Below are 20,926 nucleotides of genomic sequence, written 5' to 3'. Positions count from 1 at the left end.
CTGAATCCTGGCTTAGGAAGACCACCAAAAACCCTGAAATGTTCATCCCTAACTAAACATTTTCTGAAAAGATAGAACTGCAAAGAGGGCGGAGTTGCAATCTACTGCAGAGATAGCATGCAGAGTTCTGTCTTACTATCCAGGTCTGTACCCAAACAATTCGAGCTTCAACTTTTAAAAATCCACCTTTCCAGAATCAAGTCTCTCACCGTTGCCGCTTGCTATAGACCACCCTCTGCCCCCAGCTGTGCTCTGGACACAATATGTGAACTGATTACCCCCCATCTATCTTCAGAGCTTGTGCTGCTAGGTGACCTAAACTGGGACATGCTTAACACCCCGGCCGTCCTACAATCTAAGCTTGATGCCCTCAATCTCAGGCCGTCTCTCTTCTCTGTATACATCAATGATGTCGCTCTTGCTGCTGGTGATTCTCTGATCCACCTCTATGCAGATGACACCATTCTGTATACTTCTGGCCCTTCTTTGAACACTGTGCTAACTAACCTCCAGACGAGCTTCAATGCCATACAACTCTCCTCCCATGGCCTCCAACTGCTCTTAAATGCAAGTAAAACTAACTGCATGCTCTTCAACCGATTGCTGCCCGCACCTGCCCACCCGTCCAGCATCACTACTACTACTACAAATACCTAGGTGTCTGGTTAGACTGTAAACTCTCCTTCCAGACTCACACTAAGCATCTCAAATCCAAAATTAAATCTAGAATCGGCTTCCTATATCGCAACAAAGCATCCTTCACTCATGCTGCTAAACATACCCTCGTAAAACTGACCATCCTACCGATCCTCGACTTCGGCAATGTAATTTACAAAATAGCCTCCAACACTCTACTCAGCAAATTGGATGCAGTCTATCACAGTGCTATCCGTTTTGTCACCAAAGCCCCATATACCACCCACCACTGCGACCTGTACGCTCTTGTTGGCTGGCACTCGCTTCATACTCGTGGCCAAACCCACTGGCTCCAGGTCATCTACAAGTCTTTGCTAGGTAAAGCCACGCCTTATCTCAACTCACTGGTCACCATAGCAGCACCCACCCGTAGCACACGCTCCAGCAGGTATATCTCACTGGTCACCCCCAAAGCCAATTCCTCCTTTGGCTGCCTTTCCTTCCAGTTCTCTGCTGCCAATGACTGGAATGAACTGCAAAAATTACTGAAGCTGGAGACACATATCTACCTCACTAGCTTTAAGCACCAGCTGTCAGAGCAGCTCACAGATCACTGCACCTGTACATAACCCATCTGTAATTAGCCCATCCAACTACCTCATCCCCATACTGTATTTATTTATTTATCTTGCTTTATTTATTTATCTTGCTCCTTATCTTGCTCAATTAAACACTCCAGTGTTTAATTGGTATATTGTAATTACTTCGCCACCATGGCCTATTTATTGCCTTACCTCCCTTATCTTACCTCATTTGCACACAATGTATATAGACGTTTGTTTTCTACTGTGTTAATGACTGTATGTTTGTTTATTCCATGTGTAACTCTGTGTTGTTGTATGTGCCGAACTGCTTTGCTTTATCTTGGCCAGGTCGCAGTTGTAAATGAGAACTTGCTCTCAACTAGCCTACCTGGTTAAATAAAGGTGAAAAAATAAATTGGGAGACCCTGTCAGAAGAACAATAGTTTCTACAGCACTTAACCAATCTGAGGTTTATGGAAGAGTGGCCCGACGGAAGCCACTCCTTAGAAAAAGGCACAGGACAGAACTTCTGGAGTTTTCAAAAAGGCATGTGAAAGACTCTGAGAGCATAAGACAAAAAATTATGAGGTCTGATGATGCAAAAATGTAACTCTTTGGCCTGAATGCAAAGCGCTATGTCTGGAGAGAATTTGCCACAGGGCATCACCAGTCTAACACCATCCCTACCGTGAAGCATGGTGGTGGTAGCATCATGCTATGGGGAAGCTTTTCAGCGGCAGAGACTGGTATGGATAGAGGGAAAAATGAATGGAGCCAAATACAGGCAAATCCTCAATGAGAACCTGCCTCAAAGTACTAACGATCTTAGACTGGGGTAACCATCCAAAGCCTAGTTATTAACTTCACCATGCTCAAAGGGATATTCAGCATCGTTGCCCATCTTTGTGAGGTTTTGAAAAACCTCCCTGGGCTTTGTGCTTGAATTTGTTCTTGAAATTCACTACTCGATTGAGGGACCTTACAGATAATTGTATGTGTGGGGTACAGAGATGGAGTTGTCATTAAATGTTTACCACTATTATTGACCACAGAATTAGTCCATCTAACTTATGTGATTTGTTAAGCACATTTTTACTCCTGAAATTATTTAGACATGCCATAACAAACAAATGGGTTGAATTCTTATTGACTCAACACATTTCAGCTTTTCATTTTTTATTATTTAAAAATAAATTCTACAAACAAAAGTCCACTTTGACATTATGGGGTATTGTGTGTAGATCCGTGACACAAAATCTAAATTTAATCTATTTTAAATTCAGGCTGTAACAGAATTTTTGGGGGGGAAAGTAAAGGGGTGTGAATACTTTCTGAAGGTAATGTATCTGTTCCTGGTAGTTAGCAACAGATATACTAGTTGTAACTAGCTAACTAACTAGCAAGTTAGCTTCATTACCAAGGTTCCTGTGCTCTAAGGTAGGAGTAATTGTACAGCTTGCGTTGATGGTATCACATTTAGACAGTTAGATTGCAGCTTGTCGGACGGACATCTCTTTCCAGTTGTCACCATCACTTCTACCTTAGATACAGATTATGTGATTGGCAGACGTGATCAGCAGAGATAGTACACGAGTTTTGATTGGTTTACAGTTTAGTACTCGGCGGTGTTTGCCTGTCCAGCTAGCGAACATAAGAGTAAGTATTTTGAAAACATTTACAAGAATTTACATTGCCAACAAACGGAAATGTGTTCAGAATAAATAAATATACACAATATGTAAAAATAAAATAAAAAACAGCTCCTTCTTCGACAGAGATCGATCATCTCGAAAACTAAAGCGGCCCACCACCTAGAAGGAAAGCTGGATGGGAGGGAGAGAGGGGAGGGTAGGGTGGGAGGGAGAGAGGGAGGGAGGAGAGTTAGGGATGGAGATATGATGCTGGGAGAGAGAGAGAAACGGAGGGGGAGAGAGAGAGACTGGGAGGGATGGGGAGAGGGAGAGAGAGATGGGAGATGTGATGAAGGCAGATGAGCCTCAGACTGGTCTCACTCAGACAGCCAGCATCCATCTTACCTCGGTTGCAAGGACGTCTGTCTGAGGAACCAGACAAGAGGGCGACGGTCGCAGAACACACACAAATACACACAGACACTCTTAAGGCCTGTATGTGAAGCTGGACTAGATGATGCACCAGCCCATCACCAGCACTGCCTGTATTTGTGTGTGTGTGATTTGTGTGCGTGTGCCTGTGTGCACTTGCGTGCAAGTGTGTGTGTGTTCGGGCGTGTGTGTATGTGTGTGTGTGTGTCTCCGTGCACATAAAGTGCAGCCCCAGCACAATCCCCTGACAGCCAGGCTGGCGACAGAGGGTCCCACATCTGACACCTGAGAGCTCAGAAGGAAAGCAGGAGTCTGAGGTCCACTCTGGCCATCTCTGGGGAGGGGAGGGGCCAGTCTGGTCCTCCAGCTCCGCTCTGTATGCTGATCAATCATACAGTGACAGGATGGTTATTACAGTGGAGATGTTCAAATGGAAAGAAATTGTCTGTACCCTTATAGGCCATGTATTAATGAAAATGCCAGATATTTCAAATATTACAAACGTTAACTTTACCTCTATTTGTAGTGGCTGTATTAGGCCTAATGTAAGCAGCCTGTTTGCCTAGGACTATGTAGCGTGTGTGCACAGTCATATTATTTTGTGTGTACGCCTATGTTTGTGTGTGTATATGCGTGTGTGTGGTGGTAAGGATGAGCTGTCTGGCGTTTGTGACCTCTCAGAGTGAGAGATTAACCTGCCGCATTAATCTGCGATTAGTCAGAGAAGAGACTGAGATCCTATTGGGCTAGCATTAGTTTACTGTGAGCGTACAGTACACTCCCCTATGTACTTATTTGGACAGTGTCGCTAAATCTTTTAATTTGTCTCTATACTCCAGCATTTTGGATGTTTTATGAGGCAACGGTACAGAATGTCACCTTTTATTTGAGTGTATTTTCATACACATATGTTTCACTGTTTTGGAAATGAAATAACTTTATGTATCTATTCCCCCATTTGAAGGTGTCATAAGTATTTGGACAACTTATAGTGTATTACATTTAGTCAAAAGTTTAGTATGTGGTCCCATATTCATAGCACGCAATGACTACATCAAGCTTGTGACTACAAATTTGTTGGATGCATTTGCAGTTTGTTGTGGTTGTGTATCGGATTATGTTGTGCCCAATAGAAATGAATGGTAAATCATGTATTGTGTCATTTTGGACTCATTTTATTGTAAATAACAATAGAATATGTTTCTGAACACTATATTAATGTGGATGCTACCATGATTACGGAGAACCATGAATGAATCGTGAATAATGATGAGTGAGAAAGTTACAGAGGCATAAATATCATACCCCCCCAAAAATGCTAACCTCCCCTGTTATTGTAATGGTGAGAGGTTAGCATGTTTTGGGGGCATGATCTTTTGTGCATCTGTAACTTTCTCACTCATCATTATTCACGATTCGTTCATGATCATCTGTAATCATGTTAGCATCCATATTCTGTACTGTCGCCTCATATGAAATATTTGTTCTTAAATCCACAAAGCAGGAGTATAGAGCCAAAAATAAAAGTTTTAACTTCACTGCCCAAATAAATATGTAGAGGAGTGTAGCTGCCTCTATCCACACTGTTGTGATAGAATTAGCTGTTAGCATGGCTACCCCATGCAATAGGCCACCTTGGTGCCTCTTCTATTATTAGCTTTGTGTTTGTTACTGTATCCCAGCCTCATCCCCACATGAGGCCTTTTGCCTCTTGGTAGTCCATCATTGTAAATAAGAATGTGTTCTTAATTGACTTGCTTAGTTAAATAAAGGTTAAATAAATATATAAAATGAACATCTGTTGCTGTGGCTGCATTACTAGCTGCAGTTAGCCTTTAGCTGTTAGCCGATAGCTGTTAGCCGATAGCTGCTTGCAGTTGCTGTATCTGGGATTACCCAGCTGCAGTTCGCTGTTAGCCGTTAGCCATTGCTGTGGATTACCTGCAGACTGTTCACTTCCCTGCTGGAGTCATTAGATAATGGTTATGCTGCCCTACAAAGACCAGAGCTAACCCTAATCCCATTCCTCACAGGAGAGAGCTAGCTCTGAGCTGGAGAATGTGCCACTGTCAAGATCAACTGGTAACGCTATGGTAGCCTAAACATAACTTAAAATGTTAAAAAAGTTACCTAAATGGCTAGGTCTTCATAGAAAAAATATATTTATTGGTAATTAACTGCATGAAAAAGGTAGCCTATTCATCTGACTGACTCATTTGCTAGTTATTTATAGGCTTCCTCAGACATATGCCTACAAGGGGAAGTGGATAGACGTAAGGCACAGAGCATTATGAGGTGTTTCACATGTAGGTGTTGTACTGTGCAGACCAGTGGATATTTGGGGTTACCAAACTAGTTCTTGGTTCCTCTCTAGTGGCAGCAGTCAGTCAATCATTCACCTGTCTCCGATCATGTCCGTCCTTTCCTGAAGCTGTCTCTGTGACATTCAACAAACACATTAGTGTCCCTCAAAATGACAGCGCCGACAGACATTTACACCTCTCGCTCATAATGCTCACTGCTTACATATTTGCATGAAGTAATATTTCCGACAACTCCTTTTCTGAATTCCGGAGAGGGGCGAGTTTGGAGTTGTTCTTGGGTTGATTTCAAGGTGTGACCGAGGATGATAAAAAATGTATGCTTTATGTATTATTTCTTTCACAAGTCATGGCATAACATGTAGGCTAGTGATTACTACCCTACAGTACAGCAGAATGTCAACAATGTTTGGTTATTGTTGGCAGAGGATATTAAAGGTCGTAGAAAGATGCAGGATCTTGCTTGTTTTCCCTTAAATAAAAAAAGTATAGCCATTTCTGGCAAATAAATACAAAGTTATTGGATTGGATTCTGTTGAATATTGACTGTGTTGCAATAGAGAAGTATTTAATATCACTCATTCGGGGCTTGAATTTGAAACAGCTATGTGACCTTATTCATATAGATACCACAACGAAACTGTCTTTTGGGTTTAGGGGGAGGGGTAGACTATATGGAGAGAGCAAGAGACTGCATGACTAAGACAAGTGTGCAGCCAAAGTTTTAGTTCCTGCATATCTTGATTTTGCAGTCTGCAGCCAAGTTAGCCAACAGCAATGCTACTCTCTCTTGATTTCCTTCTGACACATTTGCTACTGAGCGATAGAGCTGTACATACAGCTCAGAGACTGTATAAAGCACTAAAGTGAGGGGATAACTCTCCTCCTGTTTTTCTCTCTGCTGCTTGTCACAAATCTATCACTGTCGTCTCTAAAGTGAAATCGAGAGGGTTGTGAAAAGGTGTAACTTGGGCAAATAAGGGAGAGAAAGCTGTTAAGGATATATTTGTTTGGAGTGGAGGGGAAAGGGAGAAGAGGGTAGAGGAGGGTAGAAGGAGATGGAGAGAAGGTAGAAAAGAGAGGTAGAGAAAAATAATGTAAATTAACTTGGATGTGAAGGGTATATGGGGACAGAGAGAGAGTTGGCCAGGGTTCTGTATTAGTTGGGAGTGTCCCTCCAATGACGTCCCCCTATCTGATCTCAGACGTAAAGAATGTTGAGCAGGCCAGGCAGGACTATGAGTGGAGAATGTTGGGCCAGTCAGGCCAGGCAGGACTATGGAATGCTGTTAGCACTGAGTAAATCAACCCCCCCTGTAAGTTCTCTGTTTCCCCGTAGCTGCTTTAGGCAGAGTGGCAGTTCTCCTTTTTTGTTCTCCTTTTTAGTTCTCCTTTTTTTGAGAGAGAGAGAGACAGAGAGAGAGCGCAGTCCTACTACTGCATTATTAACTGATGTTGCTATAGGGCTATTTATAGTGGGTGTGTGTGTGTGTCTGACACTAAGCTTTACCTCCTTAGATGAGATGATGATAATGATGAAATCACTTTGCAACATAAAAGTACCGTCAACTTTTCAAACTAGTAAAACCCTGAAACAGATAAGTGTTCTGTTTTCAAAGGGTACGGAGGAAGATGCTTATTTTACGTGGTTATGATGTTATAATATTTTACATTAGGTGATTCATTGGTTCACATTTACAGTGAAATGTAAAAAGTCATTTTGCTAATGCCAAAGCTGAACTTCAATAGAACAGTGCTGACTTAGCCGGTCTCTTTTGTGGAGGAAAAGTGCGAAGGGAGGATATCACAGCGTACACACCTTGGGTGAAGAACTGTTTCACATTGCACTTTTCACACAGTGAAATGCTGCATCAGACCTCTGTGTGTCAATGATGGTCCTCTGTAGGCCTGCATGCCCTCTCTCTCTCTCTCTCTCTCTCTCTCTCTCTCTCTCTCTCTCTCTCTCTCTCTCTCTCTCTCTCTCTCTCTCTCTCTCTCTCTCTCTCTCTCTCTCTCTCTCTCTCCTCTCTCCTCTCTCTCTCTCTCCTCTCTCTCTCTCTCTCTCTCTCTCTCTCTCTCTCTCTCTCTCTCTCTCTCTCTCTCTCTCTCTCTCCTCTTTCTCTCTCTCTCTCTCCTCTTTCTCTCTTCTCTCTCTCTTTCTCTTTCTCTTTCTCTTTCTCCTTCTCTCTCTTTCTCTTTCTCTCTCTCTCTCATTCTCACTCTTTCTCTCTCTCACTCTTTCTCTCTCTCTGTGTTTCTCTATCTCTGTTTGTGTCTCCCTCTGTCTCTGATGCATTGGCCTTTGGCCAGGATACTGTCTATCTAGCATGTTAGGTCCCACCCACTTCTGCAAGTCAGAAATGTGAGCTGGCTGCGTTTTTTTCTCCTTCCTCCCCGCTAGCTAAGTGTCTGTCGGGCTGTCTGTGTGTCTGAGAGAGAGCGAGAGAGAGTTTGTGTGTGTGTGTGTGTGTATATGTACATACGTGCCTGTGTGTGTGTTTGTATGCGCGATTGGAGCTTCAGGGGCAGTGCAATGGATCACTAGTGAATAAAAACAAGAGGCATAAATAACAGCACCACACGACAGAGGTGAGGAGTCCCTGTTTCTACCCCTCTCATTCTCTGACTCTTTCCTTTTCCCTCACTTTCTTCTCTTCTCTTCCCCTCCCTCCTCTCCCTTCCCTCTCTCTCCCTCGTTTCCTCCCTCCCTCCATCCTGTCATCTGTGGAGCCAGTTGGAGCTGGTAGCAGGTACAGCAGGAGGCAGGAACCCATTACTATGGCGCAAGCTCTCTGATTGGCTGAGCCGGGGAGACCGGGAGACTGCTTCTAAATAATAGATGTGCATTGTGCCGACACTGGACAGGAAGGAGAGAGAGAGAGCGAGACAGAGAGAGAGCGAGACAGAGAGAGAGCGAGACAGAGAGAGAGAGAGACAGAGAGAGAGAAAAAACAAAGGCAGAAGGAAGAGGGAGAGACAACAGGGATAAAGAGAGAGCGAGGGAGAGAGAGAGATAGAGAAGGGGAGGGGAAACAGAGGCAGTGGGAGAGGGAGAGAGACAGCAGGGAGAGAAAAAGCAAAAACTGAGTGAAAGATAAAAGAAAGGGCAGAGGAAAGAGAGTTTAAAAAAAGGGAGAAATAAAATAAGCTAGAGCGTTGCCATTGGCCTCTGTGGGAGCTTAGCTGTGTTCTGACATCAGAGCCTTCTCTCTCTCTCCCTGTGCCATGACGACAATGAGATGAGACACACTGGGACTTTTCTTGACTCTGGGTAAGTCTAAGAGCGGTGTGTGAATGTGAGTCCGTGTCCGAATACCCGTATTGAGTATGCTTTAAATGCCAGGATGTCATACTAATTTCGCCTTTTCATCTAGTACAATTCGCTGCACACTATTGAGGAAGAGAATTGTCTTTCGAGACCCACGTGTCTGACAACAGCTGATAATCAGCTGAGGGGACACTGTACCAAAATGAACGAATGGCGGGAATCAACGCAGTTGCGCATTAGATGATGTATTCTCAGTAGGATAAGCCTAGTATGTTGATATTTGTAGCTTACTGCATCGTTGTTACCTAAACAGTATGTTCTAAATAGTACGTAGTACGATTAGTAGGGTCATTCCATGAAATGAGTTCCTTTTGCGTCCCTTTGATATTTTAAGTGGAAATGTGCACAAATATTGCATTTTTTGAAAGCATGTTATATTAAATGAAGCGCCCTTGAATATTGACCACATGGAAAATTCTATAAATCTGATTTTGAATATGAATAACGACTAAGGTCCCTCCATCAACCTCTGTGACTTCTAGGAACCCACTTAACCCCAACATTTCTCCAAGTTTCACCATCATTGTAAACCCCTAGTTATTTTGTTGTTTTGACAAAGTCATTTCTGAAGACTATTATTTATTTAATGTTATTAATCATACATTTTAAGGTAAAACAACAACCTGTCCCTCATTTTAAGGTCAACCCTGTTACGTGAACTGAACTCTTGTTTTAATGTGGTGAAACCACTATTTTTTTCATTTTTTTCTTCCAAACGAGACATTGAACAGCTAATAGTCAAATCCTACTGTAAAAGCAAGTGAGCTGGTTCTACTCTTTTTTGCCATTTTCTGGTGTTTTGTGGTGGAAAACTGCGCGGGTCGAGCATAACACGTCAACCCTGTTACCCAGGCTAGAAATATTTAGTCAAGCTTGCATTCAATTGCCCCTCCCTGTTGCACACAACAAGCTTCCATTCCCTCTGTCACAAGGGGATTTATGGCTGATTTAAGATGAAATCGTCAACCCTGTTAGTCAGCCCTGTTAGTCAGCCCTGTTAGGTTATTTACCACTTAATAAGGACCTAATAGTCATTTTTTTATTTAACATGAGATGAGAAGTGTTTTTTATTAAGTTGAACACTTTTTTTTCACCAAGTTACACTACTCAAAAGGCACGACCCAGTACACAGGATGGAGTTTAGGTAAGTAGTAGACAAGCCAGATTTCGGACACGGCCTGTGTGTGTGTGTGCACCACGTGTGAGCGTATCTGTGAGTTGAGCTGTCTGCTTGAAGAGACATCGGAAGGTGTTTGGATGTGTTAATGGTTCTGTGATGTGTGTGTCTGCGTGTGTGCATCTGAGATTATGTGTGTGTATGCATGTGTGTGTCAGGCAATCCCAGTCTGGCTTTGGGTTTAAGTAGGGTCCCCTGCTGTGGCTCGAGATAAAAGGAGGGTTTTGATTCTGAAAGCATAGAAAGACTTAGACTGACTAGAATGGACGCTCCTGATGGCTTCATTGATGGGAAACTTTGGAATTAGATTTTCTCTCTCTGTGTTTTACAACTCAGAACATGCATGTTTGTTTCCACTATTCTAAATGCAACAATGTAAAATCCTAAAGCACTGCAATATGAGTGTGATTCATTATAGAAGATTATCAGAAATGTAGACCTGTACAGTATATCTATGTCTTGGAGTGGTTCCAAGGGACCGTGTCTTGGAGTGGTTCCAGGGGACTATGTCTTGGAGTGGTTCCAAGGGACCGTGTCTTGGAGTGGTTCCATGGGACTATGTCTTGGAGTGGTTCCAAGGGACAATGTCTTGGAGTGGTTCCAGGGGACAATGTCTTGGAGTGGTTCCAGGGGACTATGTCTTGGAGTGGTTCCAGGGGACTATGTCTTGGAGTGGTTCCAGGGGACTATGTCTTGGAGTGGTTCCAGGGGACTATGTCTTGGAGTGGTTCCATGGGACAATGTCTTGGAGTGGTTCCAGGGGACTATGTCTTGGAGTGGTTCCAGGGGACTATGTCTTGGAGCATGACTGCAGCCTAGCAGCACTGCACAGGACAGACAGAGACATATCAGCTGACCAGGGCTTGACCTACTGGGGCCACAGTTTAACTCACTAACCTGAGCTCTGCTTCAGAGAGACTGGCTGATTGTCCAGTACGATTGTGTAGTACTGGCTGCTCGTCCAGTAAGATTGTGTAGTACTGGGAGCTCGCCCAGTAAGATTGTGTAGTACTGGCTGCTCGTCCAGTAAGATTGTGTAGTACTGGCTGCTCGTCCAGTAAGATTGTGTAGTACTGGGAGCTCGTCCAGTAAGTTTGTGTAGTACTGGCTGCTCATCCAGTAAGATTGTGTAGTACTGGCTGCTCGTCCAGTAAGATTGTGTAGTACTGGCTGCTCGTCCAGTAAGATTGTGTAGTACTGGCTGCTCGTCCAGTAAGATTGTGTAGTACTGGGAGCTCGTCCAGTAAGATTGTGTAGTACTGGCTGCTCGTCCAGTAAGATTGTGTAGTACTGGCTGCTCGTCCAGTAAGATTGTGTAGTACTGGGAGCTCGTCCAGTAAGATTGTGTAGTACTGGGGGGACAGTGGTGGATTCATTAAGACACACAGGGTGCAGTTCCCAGTGAACACTGTTGATCTGTTGAGCTGCACTGTTGTTTGTTTCCTGTACATCTAATGTGCTCTATGTCTAACCACTGTAACCACCAGCATCCTAACAGCTAGTGTGTGTGGCCACCCTGTTTCCTCTTCTGTAAGAAGCCTAGGCCGCTGACTTAAAGGGTTACTTAGGGATTTTGGCAATGGGGCCCTTTATCTACTTCCCCAGAGTCAAATGAACTCGTGGATACCATTTTTATGTCTATGTGCAGTCTGAGGGAAGTCGCTAACTAGCGCTAGCACAATTGCTTACTAGTGTTAGCGCTATGACTGGAAGTCATTGTGCTAATGTTAGTTAGCATTGACTCGCAAACTACCTCTCATTTCCTTAACATAAAAATGGTATCCACAAGTTCATCTGTCATTGCCAAAATCCCGGAGTATCCCTTTAGCCTCAGGATATTGTAAATCGTATCCATCTAATGTGTTCTAACCACTGAAAGCTCCAGGATCCTCACAGCTAGTGCACGTATATGTGAGTCTAAAGTTACTGTGCGGTGAATAGCTGCTATAGTGCAGATGGGAAGGTCCTGACCCCAGGGTTAGTAATTGGACAAGGACATACTTCTAATCATAGTGTATCATGGGTAATTCCTGCCAAAGCATCATATGTCAGTATCTTAACAGTCTGAATGCAGGTCAGATACTGTACACAGGTCATGACCCCTATGCCTTCACTCTAGGCTACATTTCAATCTGGAAACTAGCGTGATGTAATCCTATCTGTGTGCCCTCTAAAGAATGAGAATTGTATTGTGTTGAAGTCAACCAGAATAAATGTGCATGTATTTTTATTTTTCTACTTAGGGCATCATCCATCATGGCTCTCCACCTCTCTACATATCTTTGTGTGGTCAATGAAGCATTTCAGACAAATATATTGACTTGGTAGGACTAACAGACTCTTCATCTATATCACTACAGAACTATTACTTCTTCTTTGCCTTTTTTAAAGAGCATACTGCATGGCTATCCATCTCTCTGGATCTCTTTGTCAGTCAAGTATTCATATCAAATGCATATAAAGCAAATATATATATCTATGTAGTCTGACCCTATAGGGTGGAAGGGTAGGCTCTTTGCGAGTGATTGGCTCAAACGAGCCTGCGTTTTTTCTTTTCTTATACGGGCCTAACTTCTGTTTTGTGTGTGTGTTTACTTTGAGCCTCGATTGTTTGTGGGTTTGGTGCCAGTGCCACACACATAGGGATACAAGACACAGAAATTGCAGACTGCACGTTTAACTTGACTGTTGCTGCTGCATTTTGTGTTTTGTTCGTGATTAACCCCTCCCTCCCCAGTAAAATGTGTAATTTGAACCCTACAGAAACCAACACCTGCAGGAGATGTCAGAGTGACTCAGGTAGCTAACCTCGCTCCATTCCTCCCTCCATCCATCCCTCTCTGGCTCCAGCATCCGACCGCTTATCGTTACTCCACCTCCACCCCTCCATCTGTATGCTCCGTATGCTCACAGAGACCAAATCAAACTCGCACTATGAGAAAACCTGAACAGTTGTGTTTCAGTAAACAAATAAAAAACAGACTGTTTATAAAATGAATGTGATTATTTACCCTGTGCTGGTTTTTCCTGCAGTGTGGTTTTGATTGAATCTGCCCCAGAGTCATGGAGAGGGATTATAAACCCATTGGATGTGCTTCTGGTTGGGCAGAGGCTCTCAGAGTGGAGTGGAGGAGGGTCATTAGCTGGGAAGGATATCATTGGCTGCTAAATGGGTTCCATTACGGTTCTGCAGAAGCATGACTTTGTCTGCATCTCGAATGGCACCCGATTCCCTTTTAAGAGCACTACTTTTGACAAAAGTAGTGCACTACATAGGGAATAGGGTTCCATTTTGGATGCAAACTTTTTGATTTCAAGAGGATTTGATGTCCTCTCTTCATATTTCTTATTTTGCACACATTATCCTGCCCACATTACACAGCATACTGGCTGGAGCTTTATATAGATTATGATTTTATAGAAATAGCTTTTTTTGTCTTGTATCACACGTTGTATGTGTATAGGCTTCTGACAATGCGTGTATTCGGCGTCCAATGTACGGTTTTCATGTTCTGAGAAAGTGTACTGTCTCATATCTGTGTGTACTATGTAGTACTACCTCTATCTGTAGTGTACTGTACGTGAGCTGATCTGCATGTGTGTCTATATCAGAGTGTTGTGAGTAATGTGGGCTGCACAGCCAAGCCTGTAATATAGGCTAGTCTGTGACATCACTGCTTTCTGCATTCATCCATACTGTACGTTCAGTGGAAATGTGTGGTCTGGTCTTTTAAACTTGCTGTTTATCATGTACAAGTGCTGAAACATTGCAGTGTCAACATAGAGAAAGATATAATGATGTCGTCATGTGGACTGTACCTTTAACTGTAGAGGAGGAGAATATCCACTAGCTAAATTACCTGAGTCATCCAGCCTGTGTGAACAGCAGGAAGTGTAACCCAGGGCAACAGGCTGCTGTTTCCATTAACTAATGATAGAGGGCAAGTCCTCCATTACAAGGAAACTCCGAATGCTAATTACTGTAGAACAGAGAGAGAAAGAAAGAGAAAGAAAGAGAGAGAGAGAGAGCGAGAGAGAGTGAGGATACTAGCAGAGTACTTAACCCCTCCGTGACTACTTTTGACCAGAACACTATGGGTGTAAATAGCAGTTTGCCAGGTCTTGCGACAGGCTGGGCGTGCGGAGGGAGGACGGAGGTGGTGATTAAGTGGGGAGATAAGCTCTCTGTAATGGCAGGGTGGAATAATTCCACTTTAAGTAGGAGGGCTGAGTCTCTCCTCCCTCTGGCTCTGGCAGAAACCTGCTGGGAGCCTAAGACTGACTTCTCAAAGATTGGCTCAATGTGGCTCAGTCTGCTCTGCTGTGGTCAACTATCCTCTTCTCGTTTCTTCTCTCTCCTCTCCTTTATTCATGGCTCAATTAAGGCTTTGCTGTTTGATCTCAAGCACCTTTTGAGCTTATTTTCTGTGTTAAGATGTTAGACATTAAGTCCAAAGCTCTTCTTATGTACAGTGCATCGTACACCATTCATAATGATGTTTGCCTGCCTGCATGGTGGAGCAGACAGTTACCTGCGTTGAAGATGACTGAGAACGCTGAGCAATCTGATTAGTCATTGGGGACGAGTGGATGGGAGAAAGAGGAGGGGAGAGGACGGGTATACGCTCTCTAACCCATATCCATCTCTCTCTCTCTCTCTCTCTCTCTCTCTCTCTCTCTCTCTCTGTCTCCATCTCGAGCTCTCCGTCTCTCTCTTTTCCCACCCCCCCCTCTCTCGCTCTGCATGTTACCATTCCTCTTCAGAAAGCCAGAGGACTCTCTTCTAGAGCGATTAGAGCTGATGTACTGCAGATAAACACTGTGTGATTCTTTCCATCAGTCACTGAAATCTACACTGGCAAACAGACAGCAACAGACAGGCTGGGATTACTGTGTTAGGGTGCCTCAATGTGGCAGGAGGCAGAACTGCAGTCCAACTTGAGTGAGAGGCAGCACTCAAATGTAGTGGGCAGAACATAGTCAGAGAGTTGAGGAATCAATTGAGATAGTTCTGATCAAGCATTTTTGATGGGCAATTGTTTGTTTGTTTTTCTGATGGCAGAAGTGGCTGTGGAGACTTTCAGAGAGTCCAAATCATTTTGCTGAAGTAGTCAGGAAAATAATATCATAGGATCCTAATGTTTGGTAATAGAAACTGACTTACTTCAAACTGACATATTGGAGACTGTTTTAGCAGACCGACAGACTGTAGTTAAAGTGAAAAGTTGTATATGTAGACCGACCTGTGTGTGTTTCCTACATTATTAGACTGACACGTGTGTGTGTGTTTCCTACATTATTAGAATGACACATGTGAGTGTGTTTCCTACATTATTAGACTGACACGTGTGTGTGTGTTTCCTACATTATTAGAATGACACATGTGAGTGTGTTTCCTACATTATTAGACTGACACGTGTGTGTGTGTTTCCTACATTATTAGACTGACACGTGTGTGTGTGTTTCCTACATTATTAGAATGACACATGTGAGTGTGTTTCCTACATTATTAGACTGACACATGTGAGTGTGTGTGTGTTTCCTACATTATTAGACTGACACGTGTGTGTGTGTGTGTGTGTGTGTGTGTGTGTGTGTGTGTGTGTGTGTGTGTGTGTGTGTGTGTGTGTGTGTGTGTGTGTGTGTGTGTGTTTCCTACATTATTAGACTGACACGTGTGTGTGTGTGTGTGTTTCCTACATTATTAGACTGACACGTGTGTGTGTGTTTCCTACATTATTAGACTGACACGTGTGTGTGTGTGTTTCCTACATTATTAGACTGACACGTGTGAGTGTGTGTGTGTTTCCTACATTATTAGACTGACACGTGTGTGTGTGTGTGTGTGTGTGTGTGTGTGTGTGTGTGTGTGTGTGTGTGTGTGTTTCCTACATTATTCGACTGACACGTGTGTGTGTGTGTGTGTGTGTGTGTGTGTGTGTGTGTGTTGCCTACATTATTAGACTGACACGTGTGTGTGTGTGTGTGTTTCCTACATTATTAGACTGACACGTGTGTGTTTTCCTACATTATTAGACTGACACGTGAGTGTGTGTGTGTTTCCTACATTATTAGACTGACACGTGTGTGTGTGTGTGTGTGTGTGTGTGTGTGTGTGTGTGTGTGTGTGTGTGTGTGTGTGTGTGTGTGTGTGTGTGTGTGTGTGTGTGTGTGTGTGTGTGTGTGTGTTTCCTACGTTATTAGACTGACACGTGAGTGTGTGTGTGTGTGTGTTTCCTACATTATTAGACTGACACGTGTGTTTGTGTGTTTCCTACGTTATTAGACTGACACGTGAGTGTGTGTGTGTTTCCTACATTATTAGACTGACACGTGTGTGTGTGTGTGTGTGTGTGTGTGTGTGTGTGTGTGTGTGTGTGTGTGTGTGTGTGTGTGTGTGTGTGTTTCCTACATTATTAGACTGACACGTGTGTGTGTGTGTGTGTTTCCTACATTATTAGACTGACACGTGTGTGTGTGTTTCCTACATTATTAGACTGACACGTGTGTGTGTGTGTTTCCTACATTATTAGACTGACACGTGTGAGTGTGTGTGTGTTTCCTACATTATTAGACTGACACGTGTGTGTGTGTGTGTGTGTGTGTGTGTGTGTGTGTGTGTGTGTGTGTGTGTGTGTGTGTGTGTGTGTGTGTGTGTGTTTCCTACATTATTCGACTGACACGTGTGTGTGTGTGTGTGTGTGTGTGTGTGTGTGTGTGTTGCCTACATTATTAGACTGACACGTGTGTGTGTGTGTGTGTTTCCTACATTATTAGACTGACACGTGTGTGTTTTCCTACATTATTAGACTGACACGTGAGTGTGTGTGTGTTTCCTACATTATTAGACTGACACGTGTGTGTGTGTGTGTGTGTGTGTGTGTGTGTGTGTGTGTGTGTGTGTGTGTGTGTGTGTGTGTGTGTGTGTGTGTGTGTGTGTGTGTGGTGTGTGTGTTTCCTACGTTATTAGACTGACACGTGAGTGTGTGTGTGTGTGTGTTTCCTACATTATTAGACTGACACGTGTGTTTGTGTGTTTCCTACGTTATTAGACTGACACGTGAGTGTGTGTGTGTTTCCTACATTATTAGACTGACACGTGTGTGTGTGTTTCCTACGTTATTAGACTGACACGTGTGTGTGTGTGTGTGTGTGTGTGTCTGTGTGTGTGTGTGTGTGTGTGTGTGTTTTCTACATTATTAGACTGACACGTGTGTGTGTGTGTGTGTGTGTGTGTGTGTGTGTGTGTGTGTGTGTGTGTGTGTGTGTGTGTGTGTGTGTGTGTGTGTGTGTGTGTGTGTGTGTGTGTGTGTGTGTGTGTGTGTGTGTGTGTGTGTGTTTTCTACATTATTAGACTGACACGTGAGTGTGTGTGTATGTGTTTCCTATATTATTAGACTGACACATGAGTGTGTGTGTGTGTGTGTGTGTTTCCTAAGTTATTAGACTGACACGTGTGTGTGTGTGTGTTTCCTACGTTATTAGACTGACACATGAGTGTGTGTGTGTGTTTCCTACATTATTAGACTGACATGTGAGTGTGTGTGTGTGTTTCCTACATTATTAGACTGACACATTTGTGTGTGTGTGTGTTTCCTACGTTATTAGACTGACACGTGTGTGTGTGTGTTTCCTACATTATTAGACTGACACATGAGTGTGTGTGTGTGTGTGTGTGTGTGTGTGTGTGTGTGTGTGTGTGTGTGTGTGTGTGTGTGTGTGTGTGTGTGTGTGTGTGTTTCCTACATTATTCGACTGACACGTGTGTGTGTGTGTGTGTGTGTGTGTGTGTGTGTGTGTGTGTGTGTGTGTGTGTGTGTGTGTTTCCTACGTTATTAGACTGACACATGAGTGTATGTGTGTGTTTCCTACATTATTAGACTGATACATGAGTGTGTGTGTGTTTCCTACATTATTAGACTGACACATGAGTGTGTGTGTGTGTTTCCTACATTATTAGACTGACACACGTGTGTGTGTGTGTGTTTCCTACATTATTAGACTGACACATGAGTGTGTGTGTGTTTCCTACATTATTAGACTGACACATGAGTGTCTGTGTGTTTTTCATACGTTATTAGACTGACACATGAGTGTCTGTGTGTTTTTCATACGTTATTAGACTGACACATGAGTGTGTGTGTTTTTCTTTCCCGTAGCCTTGCTGTCATCGTGGTGCGAGGAGCTGGGTCGCCTCCTGCTGTTGCGTCACCAGAAGAGCAGACAGAACGAGTCCCCTCAGGGCAAAGTCCCCATGCAGCCCAACATAAACACCATGAAACCCCCTGGAGGACTCTCACATGGGTCAGTGTGTGTTTATGTGTCCCCGTCCGTCCGTCTGTCAGTGTGTACTTTGCTGTATATGTTTTCTGTTTTACACAAAGGGAGACATTGTCACTTTCATTTTCACTTACACAACAGGTGTGAACATGTCATTTAAACACACACTCCCTCATTGGTTCCCTGGTTTAAACTGGATCGTTCGTGTAAACTTTAACAATGTTGACCTAAATCTCAGTTTCCTCCCACCTCTCCCCCCTCAAAGTAAGCTATATAAATCGTGCCCTATGTTGCATTTAACCTAGAATATTCTCTTCCCAGTCCCTTCTCAAATAAATACATGTACTGAGTTTTTCTCTTCATGAAAGTGAGCTAAGACAAGCTTAGCAGAGCTAGCTTGGAGGATAGGAACAGACATACACGCTGGGCTGGGAATTGCTAGGGACCTCACGAAACAATATAATCACAATACTTAGGTGCCGATACTGTATTGCGATTCTCTCATGATTCAATGTGCACTGCGATTCTCTCATGATTCAATGTGCACTGCGATTCTCTCATGATTCAATGTGCATTGCGATTCTCTCATGATTCAATGTGCACTGCGATTCTCTCATGATTCAATGTGCACTGCGATTCGATGTTCCAAACATATTGCTCACGGTATGTCTGCTGCAGAGGGACAAGCAAGAGCCATGTGAAAACGGGTTTCGATCGGTCATGGAAATAAAAGTGGAGAACAAGCTATGAAAGAAATGTACTGGTGTTTTAGTGCAGGTGCAGCCAACTAGCACAAAAACTATTTTGCGAAATTGTCAAAATGATACAATATATCATCAAAAAGGGTGGCAGGTAGCCTAGTGGTTAGAGTGTTGGACTTGTAACCAAAAGATCGAATCCCCGAGCTGACAAGGTAAAAATCTGTCATTCTGCCCCTGAACAAGGCAGTTAACCCACTGTTCCTAGGCTGTCATTGAAAATAAGAATTTGTTCTTAACTGACTTGCCAAGATAAATAAAGGTAAAATAAAATAGAAAAAATTATTTCCCTGATAATGTAACTGTATCGATTCACAGACACAGGCAGGCACAAACGGAGGGAGTGGGCTGCAGTAAAGTAATGTTCAGGAGAATGTTCTGTGCTTGTCCCAATTACAAACCTGGCTGCCACAATTCTGCTTTGCGCTGGGCATCTTGGGAGGTGTTCCTTGAAGATACTAGTATATTGGGTCCCTTCCAACACCACAGCTATGCGTGTGTGTGTGTGTGTGTGTGTGTGTGTGTGTGTGTGTGTGTGTGTGTGTGTGTGTGTGTGTGTGTGTGTGTGTGTGTGTGTGTGTGTGTGTGAAAAGATACTCCGTCTGTCTCTCCCCGTAGAGTTTAGTTTGGTTCTTCATATTCTAGCCTCCAATTTGTTTGGAGTTCTAATGTCAAATATTCCAAATAACATATACGTGGTCAAAGGCTTCCAAGAATTATGAGCACATTTCACATTCTGGGTGGATATGCAATCCTCTGTTGTGTTATGTACTTGGCCAAATGAGATCCACGCTGTCACGTTACTATGTCTTTGTATCTGCCCTGCAGTGATGACAGGGTCTGTGTGTGCGTGCGTGCGTGCGTGCGTGTGTGCGATACGATCACTTATCGCAGGCATTTTGCTGACATTGTTCATTACAATAAACAGCCTATACTAGAGAAATGTGAAGATTGTGCTGAAATAAGTGTGTTAATATGGGTGATTGTTAATGGGACAATCGAATGCTACAACCATCAAACTAGAAGTAGTAGTTTAAAGGTCCAATGCAGCTGTTTTTATCTCAATTTCAAATCATTTTCTGGATAACAATCAAGTATCTTACTGTAATTGTTTTCAATAAAAAATGGTCAAAGAGAAACAAAAATAACTTCTTAGCAAAGAGCAATTTCCCAAGCAAGAATTTTGATATAGTGTTGATATAGTGACTGTCTGGGTGTGGTCTGAGTGGGAGGGGGAAACTGAAAAGGACCTGTTATTGGCAGTGATGGAAAAAGTACTCAATTGTCCTACTTGAGTAAAAGTAAAGATATCTTAATAAAAAAAGGCTCAAGTAAAAGTGAAAGTCGCCCAGTAAAATACTACTTGAGTAAAAGTCTAAAAGTATTTGGTTTTAAAAATACTTAATTAAGTATCAAAAGTAAATGGAATTGATCAAATGTACTTAAGTATCAAAAGTAAAAGTATAAACCATTTAAAATTCCTTATAATAAGCAAACCAGACAGCACTATTTATTTATTTATTTATTGGCGGATAGTCAGGGGCACACTCCAACACTCAGACATAATTTACAAACGAAGCATTTGTGTTTAGTGAGTCCGTCTGATCAGAGGCAGTAGGGATGACCAGGGATGCTCTCTTGATAAATGTGTGTTCCAGTCAAAATGTAACTTTTGGGTGTCAGGAAAAATGTTTAGAGTAAAAAGTACATTATTTTCTTAAGGAATGCAGTGAAGTAAAAGTTAAAGTTGTCAAAAATATAAATAGTAAAGTAAAGTAT

General features: G+C 43.0%; 1 protein-coding gene across 10 annotated transcripts in view; it reads left to right on the top strand.

Moving 5' to 3' along the window:
• Positions 1 to 20,926, top strand: part of LOC129858989 (zinc finger MIZ domain-containing protein 1-like) — a 209,539-nt gene that overhangs the window by 175,595 nt on the left and 13,018 nt on the right. For 5 of the 10 annotated variants that reach the window (XM_055928291.1, XM_055928299.1, XM_055928274.1 and 2 more), the window contains 2 exons: positions 12,873 to 12,908; positions 18,269 to 18,413. In XM_055928291.1, coding sequence (XP_055784266.1) covers positions 12,873 to 12,908; positions 18,269 to 18,413 — 181 coding nt within the window. Of the gene's footprint in view, positions 1 to 7,748; positions 8,194 to 8,233; positions 8,876 to 12,872; positions 12,909 to 18,268; positions 18,414 to 20,926 lie in introns of those variants that run through there. The other 5 variants (XM_055928306.1, XM_055928320.1, XM_055928338.1 and 2 more) reach the window with 4 other exon arrangements.

Source organism: Salvelinus fontinalis, chromosome 1 (genome assembly GCF_029448725.1).
Source record: "Salvelinus fontinalis isolate EN_2023a chromosome 1, ASM2944872v1, whole genome shotgun sequence".
NCBI classification, from domain to species: domain Eukaryota; kingdom Metazoa; phylum Chordata; class Actinopteri; order Salmoniformes; family Salmonidae; genus Salvelinus; species Salvelinus fontinalis.
This window is presented reverse-complemented; position numbering and strand designations above follow the sequence as displayed.